The sequence below is a fragment of the Aegilops tauschii genome, chromosome 6 (genome assembly GCF_002575655.3).
Source record: "Aegilops tauschii subsp. strangulata cultivar AL8/78 chromosome 6, Aet v6.0, whole genome shotgun sequence".
Classification (NCBI taxonomy): domain Eukaryota; kingdom Viridiplantae; phylum Streptophyta; class Magnoliopsida; order Poales; family Poaceae; genus Aegilops; species Aegilops tauschii.
The window spans coordinates 182773376-182783013 of record NC_053040.3 but is presented as its reverse complement, the minus strand read 5'-3'; the positions used below and the strand labels follow the sequence as shown (position 1 = coordinate 182783013).

At 44.3% G+C, this 9638-nt stretch overlaps 1 protein-coding gene across 1 annotated transcript; it reads right to left on the bottom strand.

The window, feature by feature from the left end:
- Positions 1-4846: 4846 nt before the first annotated feature.
- On the bottom strand, positions 4847-9384 carry LOC109748167 (protein CLP1 homolog). Its single transcript, XM_020307204.4, has 10 exons — positions 9082-9384; positions 8912-8980; positions 8707-8802; positions 8362-8603; positions 8111-8249; positions 7966-8022; positions 6988-7122; positions 6477-6712; positions 5392-5436; positions 4847-5313 (listed from the first exon to the last, which is right to left on the bottom strand). Exons 1-10 carry the CDS (start codon positions 9286-9288, stop codon positions 5223-5225), a joined length of 1317 nt encoding a protein of 438 aa, XP_020162793.3. The 5' UTR covers positions 9289-9384; the 3' UTR covers positions 4847-5222.
- Between the last annotated feature and the right edge of the window lie 254 nt (positions 9385-9638).

Here is a 9638-nt window from a genome sequence, read left to right as displayed (position 1 = left end):
TGGCTGGAGGTGCTTCGGCGGTCGACGGCGTCGTGCTGCTGGCGATGGTCGTCAAGGGCGACAGGGTCTAGCGGCGGGCATCGGCGGTTCGTCCCCATCCCGATCCAGATCGGGATCGAGAGGGGGGAGACGAGGGAGTGAGAGGAGAGACGAGTGGGGGAAGTGGGGGTTACGGCTAGGGTTCGGTCGGGAGGGTATGTGTAGGCCGGTCTGGGCCAAAGCCCGGGGAGTTGGACCAGTCGGGGGGTTCTCTTATACTTTTTAGTTTAGTTTTCATTTTATTTTACTTTTCTGTTTTATCTTAGTTTTGAAAATTATATTATTTGTGCCAAAATTAGTTCTACTAATTACACCGCAGCCCCAATAGTCTGACGTTTTTAAATAAAATAGTTTAGTACTTTTATAAATTAAAAGGTATTTAATTAATTGTATTTGCTACTGTTTTGTTTAGTTTAGTGCATTTAAACCTTTTATAAAGACTTGGTTTATTCACCAATATTACTTATGAATTATTTGGCACATCCCGAACATTATAGTTTTAATATTTGAAAACCTTTATTGTGACTTGATTTCGAATTTGAGTCAGTTTCGAACCAACGTGAGTTTAACAACAGTAATCGTGGTGACGTGGCATCATTAGCAGGGAATTACTGTAGCTTAATCATCCGGGCGTCACAGTACCACCGAGTTGATCATGTCGGTCCCACCAAAAACTCTAACGTTCACATTTTGAACCATATCAGTCTGACCGAGTTTCTCGATTCGGTCCCACCGAGTTTGGTAAATCGTGTGCAACGGCTAGATTTTGTTTGGAGGCTATATATACCCCTCCACCCTTCCTCCATTCGTGGAGAGAACCATCAGAACGTGCCTACACTTCCAGCATTCATTTTTTGAGAGAGAACCACCTACTCATGTGTTGAGACCAAGATATTCCAATCCAACCACAAGAATCTTTATCTCTGACCTTCCCCAAGTTGCTTTCCACTCAAATCATCTTTCCATCATATCCAAATCTGTGAGAGAGAGTTGAGTGTTGGGGAGACTATCATTTGAAGCACAAGAGCAAGGAGTTCATCAACAACACACCATCTATTACCTTTTGGAGAGTGGTGTCTCCTAGATTGGTTAGGTGTCACTTGGGAGCCTCCGTCAAGATTGTGGAGTTGAACCAAGGAGTTTGTAAGGGCAAGGAGATCGCCTACTTCGTGAAGATCTACCCAAGTGAGGCAAGTCCTTCGTGGGCGATGGCCATGGTGGGATAGACAAGGTTGCTTCTTCGTGGACCCTTCTTGGGTGGAGCCCTCCGTGAACTCGTGCAACCGTTACCCTTCGTGGGTTGAAGTCTCCACCAACGTGGATGTACGATAGCACCTATCGGAACCACGCCAAAAATCTCCGTGTCTCCAATTGCGTTTGCATACTCCAATCCCATCCCTTTACTTTCTTGCAACTTGCATGCTTTACTTTCAGCTGCTCATATACTCTTGCCATGCGTGCTTGAAATGTATTGCTACTTTTCTTTGTTGAGGGTCTAATCACCGCCCCTCTAGACACCTCTTCTCGATCCTTTCAAAAGGCCCTATCCGTCGCGCGGGGTTGCCTCTATAATTTAGATTATAATAACCAGACAAGCGCTTTGGGCGTTTAATGACTACACCTCATGAACCCCTAAGGATTGGATTCGTGTTACCGTACTAAACCCTTTTGTCACTGGTCTTCAAAATAACACTTCACGTTCTCCTTGCCCTTAGCCTTTCCATGGCTCAATCTTCATGATTCTGGGTACCTATAGGAATGAAGATCGCGGACAAGACAAGAGACATCTACGGAATAATTTTATTTCATACATATGGAATGTTAATTCTAAGTCCTTCGTTTGATCCCTACAACAAATACAGAGGGTTGCACGGCCTATGCCTCAACCCATACCTTACCGAACTACTCACACCTGAAGATCAGATCGCATGAAGAACATGTTGAAGAACACATCTTGGAGATAGATCGATTGATAATAGGTCTTACAACGGATGCCTTGTGCGATGCACGATTATAAATATGAGCTAGATGAGGAAGCACTATGGTGGTGATGGCGGCTATGGAGATGGAAATGGCGGCGGCTAGGGTTGATGAAGGGGATGAAGATGGCTCTGTTCTGACTTCGTTCGTGGATGTTATGTTGACATTTCGGCATGGTCCCCTTTATAAAAGTTGTTCACGTGGACGAGGAGCCTCGAAAACCACGCCATACGGGAAGTCATACGGGCGCTTGCAGTCGTATGAAATGTCGTCTTTTGCCCTGTGGCTTCTGGTGCGCCTCCTCTTTATTTCTTCTATCTTCATTTCCCTTCCTTTCCATGTTCACATGCGATTTCTTCCCTTTTTAGCCAATTTCTTGTGGAAACACATCAAAGAGAGGATTTGTGGAATCATTTGCATTCATTAGTCATTAGTAGCAATATCGGAGCAAATATCTTAGTTGTAATGAAATATATCGGTTTAAACAAAGGGTGAATGAGTGTAAACATAGAACTCATCACCAGCCTCGTCGAGCCACCACGCTCGAGAGGGAAGCCGCCGCGGAGCAAGGTCCCGCCGTCGCCGGATCCGCTCGGGCTTTGCTCGACGGGAGGCACCGACGACGGCAAGGGGAGGGGAAGGTGGAGGGTAGGGGGCGCTCGATGGGGTCACGTCGCCTCCTGAGTCGCCCATGGGGAGGGTGACGCCGGGGGGGGGGGGGGGGGGGTAAGTGTTTAGGTGTCGCAATATAAAATGTCCAGTTTTTGACCTTTTGCCCCTAACAACATGACATGCAGTATAATGGACTCATGAGTCGTGACACATGACAAATAAATATTGCCATATATCTTTCATGCAAAGAAAGTACTCCAATCTTCTCAAAATGTAAGGCACGCTTGATTTTACACGATAATTTGATGCACAACTTTGATCATTAATATACACCAAAGTAGTGTACATGTTTTGTTTGGATATGAATATATTTAATCTTTTTTAGAGGTAAAGCCTTGATGGTGGTTTATATTTAAGCTAATATAGAAATTAAGCACACGGGGTCCTCATGCAAGCGTTGAGGGGACCAGCTATCTGTCTACTCCCTCCGCTCCTAAATATTTGTCTTTTAGAGATTTCAAATGGACTACCATATATAGATGTATATAGACATAGTTTAGAGTATAGATTCACTCATTTTACTTTATATGTAGTCATTTGTTAAAATCTCTAGCAAGACAAATATTTAGGAACAAAGGAAGTAGTAGATAAAGTATCTGCAGCCATATTAGATACCTCCCCAGGACAATGCTCAAAGCAAACCCTAGTAAAATCACGACATAAAAGCGTGCATTTTTCTTGGCAAATAGCAGCTGCCTGCCTCCTTGATGAAGTTAATTACCTTAACCTCCATGCAATCAGAATCGATCTCAAGTCTATTTAAGTTTGGTCTAGCCATGTCGCTCTATTCCCTGTCTTGATCGGCTCTAGGTTTTTTTTAGTTGTTGATCGGCTGTAGTTAGTGGCCAGCGCTGCAAAAGCCAGTGCCTGTATCATCTATAAATCCAACACTAATATCTGTAAATTGGATGCTTAATGTCCACACACATGTTAATTCAATGCAGATGTGTTTACTTGTCATATTGATGATGTTTCCTCTGATACAAATTGCTGGAAATCTTCAGATTATGTTTGCTCGCTTTATGTTGGCTATATATATACTCCCTTCGTCTAAAAATAAGTGTCTCAAGCTTAGTATAACTTTGTATTAAAGTTAGTACAAAGTTGAGACTTTTTGGAATGAAGGGAGTATATATCTCTACTCCTAATGAAGTAGTTGATAGTCTCGCTTTCAGGTTTTTTTTCTCCCACCTCCCATGGTTTTTTTTACCTTCTTCCACCTTTGCTGGTTTTTTTCGTAGATTTTTTTTTCGTCCCCTCCCCCCACTTCATCGGTTTATTTTCGCGTCACCCTCTCACACAACGAAAGACATCTAAACAGATCAGAACTTTTCATACTGGCGCAATTTATTTAGTAATGTAGAATCAATCACGAACAATCTCTAAAGATCAAATCTAAATTAATTAACCTTACCTTAAATCACTCGATCACATTAATTAGAAAACAAATAATTGATTTTCAGAAAAATCGCTCAATCACATTAACCTTACCTTAACTCACGGATGGTAATCAATCTCCAAACAAATGAAACAATATATTGAGGGAGCAATAAATAAACTCCCTTTCTTATTACATGTATATGATCTTCCCTTTCCTCTCCGTTGTCGAGCGTTCTTGATTCTCGAGGCCGATGCTTGGGCTGCGTCACTGGGTCGCGACGGTGCCGGAGGACGAGGACGGCGAGGCCGGGTGCCGCGGCCGGTGAAGGGGGCGAAGAAGGGCGGCTTCCCTGGCCGTGGCCGTGGCCCTGGGAGTTGGTGTGGTGGAAGCGGCACTTGAAGGACCTGGCGTGGGTGGCCGGCGCGCAGACGCACTTGGAAGCGAGCCCGTGGCCCGCGCCGGACAGTGTCGAAGCCGACCCAGGCCACCTCCTCCGCGTATTTTTGGAGTTGTGGCTGGCCGATTTACATGAAATTAATTCCCTCAATTATGATGGCAAATATAATACACATAATTCATATTGTTATGCACTAGCGGGTGTGTGAAATAAATGAATTATGGTCCCATACCCAATAAGATGGATATGTGTGTGCGTTAGAGAGAGGGAGGGAGAGGAAGGAAGAGGGAGGGAGAGTGTGTATGAGGATTTTGATGGTAAAAAAGGTCACCAATGTCACTTATATGTACGAGAATATTAATATTGAACTCTTAAAGTTAATGTGGCCCCATTGCAACGCACGGACGTTCTTCTAGTAATAACTAGTTCCGATGTTTATATCTGGATACAGTTGAGAAGAGGCCAAAGGACTCGTCTTCTAGTATATCTTAGTTCCCAACAGCGTACAAAAGAGCACACCAATCTTTCATTGACCTAACTATTTGTATCTTCGCCGCCACAGCAGCATAGAAAGCATAAGCAAGTCAGCAGAAAGCTTCGCAGCAAGATGCCTGAGATATCGTCCAACCCATTCAGCTTTTCAGCTTTACCAGCAGTGTTCCAGTTATCAAATGCACAGAGTATCCATTTCGGCGTTACAACATGTCATCAGCCATCTGGTTACCTACCTACAATGTCCAACCTCGAACCGGGTCAAGCCTGCTCGTACCATGTCAGGGAGCTCGCGATTAACAGCCTGCTTGGCAGGTCTCCTGGGCAAGGCGCGATGTACGTCAGCTTCTTCCTGGAATGCATGCAGAATGTTAGGTCCCAGGTGAAACTTCAGGCAGGGCCACAAGTTGGTTTCGTGGTGTTAGTGTACCTTTGGATGTCAACATCTGTGACATGGATGAATCCGGCAACGTTGCTGCACAGAATTTCAATCTAGGTGTTAGCAAAAAAAGGGGAACACAAACTCTTGACAGTTTTGCCTAATGAGAATGAAGACATAAAACGATTTGTTATGCTATATATATCTGTTGCAGTCGGAAAACGCACACACGACACAAAGTAAAAAAGTTCTAATCTATAGTATATCTAATGTCAAACAACAAAAACAACTGTGCACCTACCAACTTCTCCTAGGACAGTAACAGTTGCCAGTTTGCCACTGATTGAACTACTTGAAAAGCTCGCATGAGAATCAAATGAGTCACTAGATGAATAAATAATTAACTATCCTCTATAACTATGAAACTGAAAATATCATAGCGCTTAGAAACTTGTAAGACAAGCAAATGAACAATTTGCTGTCAGGCTTAGGTTGAGTAGCGTTTGACACTGGTGATCTACTTCTAGTCGGGGCTACTTTTGCATCAGTCCTTGCTTGTGTAGTTATAGCCCTAGTCCATAGCCACCATGGCTAAAATATGGGTAGCTTTCAATTTTTATCTCCAATGGTAGCAAGACCCATGGGTAACCCGATTAGGAATGGACCGGGTATGCGTATAATTTTTTGTCCAAAGGTCACCCAATTAATATTACTCCCTCTGTAAAGAAATATAAGGGCGTTTAGACCCCCTCTGTAAAGAAATATGAGAGCCTTATATTTCTTTACTAATTAAAAAATGAATTTATTCCATATGACATGTGCCTTTGGAGATGTCAGTTTGTGAGAGAAACTGTAAACTTGTATACTTGAATTGCTGAGTTCATTTCTTATTTAGTTATTTCCCATGATATTATTTGCTTATTGTGATTATTTGCTGTGTTCCAATGGGTACTCATCGGGTTTAGACTTCGGCATGATTTTCCGCTCATATGGGATTTTTTCATGGGCGGGCGGCGGGCAGCATCTTGAGTTCAGGCATGTGTCTCACGTAGCTTGGCCCATGCAGAACCCGACCTTGCCACCTTTCCGTGGCTGTAACACTTAACCACTATCTTGGAAACAACAGTTGGTATTACCTCGAAATTATTTCATCAGGTTCCTTCGCATAAGAAACAGCAAGCACTGTGTGGACCATATCAGTGCTGATGTTGACAGCAACAAGCCGAGTGGGATCTGCCACAGGCTCTGCACCAATTGGTAAAGCTGACCGTGGAGCTTGATGTCCACTACCAATTCTGAAAACAGAAACATCACTAAAGTTGACTACATTTGAATGTGGTGCCAGATCGTTTGCAATCCCATAAAAGTACTCCTGCAGACAGGAATAGGATTTAGCCTGAGACGGATTAAGAGAAAAAAAAAATGCCAACTACGACTGCAAGAACAAAATCACAATTGGGCATAAAGGGACATAGTGCAAGGATGGATAAACTCAATTTTCTATAGAACTAATTTGATGATAAGCCTTGCAGTAAAAAAAGGTTATTAACCAAACAAATACTAAAGTGAAATGTATCTTTTAAGCACTAGGGATCCTTACGAACACCAAAATCAAAACACTGAGGGGCCCAGACAAACAAAATTTACCTTGATACGAAAGCTCCTAGTCTTTTGACGATATTTTGAATTCCTTAGGACAACACCCTCCGATTTATGAAGTTTTACGACATCGATATTGGGCTTACTTTGTACTGCATCTTTTAACATCTTCCAGAGCTTCTCCTGCAGCAGACAAGTCAGATCATTCCAAGCTTCAGGATCATTTGATCACATGTTTATCCATGACTCCACATTTCAAGGCAAACATGACAACAAGGACAACGACAAGCACACCAGCATTATTATTACTGTATGAAAACTAATCCTAACAAACGGCCGGTTCATCTTTTATAGTATCAGCAGTTTTGCATCCATGTGGCTTTGTGTTTATAAAACAAATTTTGATCTAGCAAGCACCTCTTCGAGCTGTATTTGGCAGAATTAGGAGTTGGAATGATAATCTTCACTATTTTTCAGCTGTTGAGCTTCTTACCAACCTATATTCTATTTGTTCAAATTAAATATGTAATAAACTTCAGCGAGAATCGTTTTATGCATTAATATATTTGTGCTACATACTGATGCTGATTATCATTTAAACCAGAGGGCAGATTAACTGCTCTTACCAGTTACCACTGCCGATATTTCTACTATTTGTCACAGTTTACTAGGGATGATTTGCCCCATGAATGTCTCAATGGGGGCAGATTAACTGGACCAGGGGGGGGGGGGGGGGGGGGGGGGGATTATTAAATGGGGAAGTAAAGTGTGGGTTATGATCTAATTAATCTGCAGCGTTAAACAAATGTCTTATACTTACATGCTTAAGATCTCTGAGTACCATCAGTTGGATGCTATGAAACATTATTATCATAAAAATGAAACATAACATAGAGTAATCTTGAATAGAAAGAGTTGTCGAGTATGAAATAAATGTTGAGTTATCTACAGAACTATATCACGTGTCCGTTGTGAAGCAACACTGGATAAACTAGTACAGACTGAACATAGCAATGTAGCACTTGCCTGTCCCAATACCAGCACTACATTAGCCTTGAAGATGTCAATTGCATTAAGAAGTAACTGCACATCATTTATCCTGTGTTAGCATACACTATTAGCGATTAACATGCTTATTCAAATAGCTAATTATGTTTAAGCAAATAATTACCTCATAGCCAAGGCCTTCAACCCACCCCATTGTGTTAATAACCATACCGGCCGCCCTAGATTCAGCATTCCCAGAGAACTGTGTCTCTAATGTTTGAGCTAGCTCTCTCATGAGCGCTTTGTAAACATCTGGATTAATACTGTTGTCAACATAAAGAAAAGTAGAAAACTGAGGCACCGAATCAGCAGAAAAGAAAAGGAGCCACACAGAGCAGTGGCTAGAACCACCAAGAGAGTAAACTGGAAAGTTACCTTGGATTTGGATGGCCATAAAAGTATGCAAGCGGCATCTCCAAAGGAATCCCATCAACTATATCTATGGGTTTCTCTATTGGTGTAGCAGAAATACATCCAGGTATGGTTATGGAACCCTGGCCAATATCTAAATCCACATATGTAGGCTTCCATCCCAGTTTGGCAGCCCAGCTAAGGAGCATTTTGCACAGAGTGCTTTTTCCAGAATCAGTTGGCCCCACAACAATCACTCTAGGTCCCTAGACAACCAAGAGTTGACAAGTTCACTGACTCAGTCCAAAGCATAATTCGTTACAGCCTTCTTCACAATGTTCCACAATGAATGAAACAGAGAGTAGTCACCTGTGAGGCCTCCAAGTCGCCTCCCTGCGCTGCCCTCGCCCTCGCCCTCCGTGCATCGAGAATCGCATGCGTGTTGACATAAATCACCATCGGCGTCTACAGTTGAAGCAGAATCACGTCACCACTACAGCACATTCAGGAACGGACAGAGCACAACGAAAACGAAGATGTTTTGGCAGATGAAGGAAACCGGCCGCCGCCCCACCTCGTCGGACGTGTACTCGCTCTCGCTGACCCCGTCCAGCTCCACCGTCGCGCCGTGCCACGTGAAAATCTAAATCGTGGGAACAGGAACAGCAGGTCAGAACTGTGTGCCGGCGGTAGCAGCAAGCTGGGCAAGGCGGGTTTAGGCGGGGGATGGGGAAAGCACGGTACGGCGATCTTGGAGCGGGGCGGGATGGTGAGCCAGCCCTCGGGCGGGAGCTCGGTGCCGAAGATCTCCGCCGTGCCGGAGACGAGGCGCACGCGGAGGGTCGCGTCCGGGAGCACCTCCACGCGGAGCTCGCTCTGCGGGTCGAGCTTGAACTGCCGCGGCGGCTGCACGGCCGCGGGCGCGGGCGCGGCAGCGCCGGTGGCGGCCATAGGGGGGTTTCTGGAGAGCGGGCGAGGGTTTGGCGTCGCCGAGACTGGCGTGTTGGTGCGGCAGTGGGGAGGGGGGGAGAGTATCCTGTGATACGGGAGCATAGGTGCTCCCATGATACGGGCTTTTGAGCCATCGGATCTCAGATCCAACGGCGTATGAGAAGCTGCTATAGCTATTATACTTATGTTCATTTTTCAGATTCTACGAGGGTTTTTTTTGTAAAAATGTTCGTCATCTCACAGGAGCTGTTGGATTTGAGATCCAACGGCTGAGGTCACACGGGAGCACCTAAGCTCTTAGGTGCTCCCGGAGCACCAGATATTTTCCCGGGGAGGGGGGACAGCGGGAA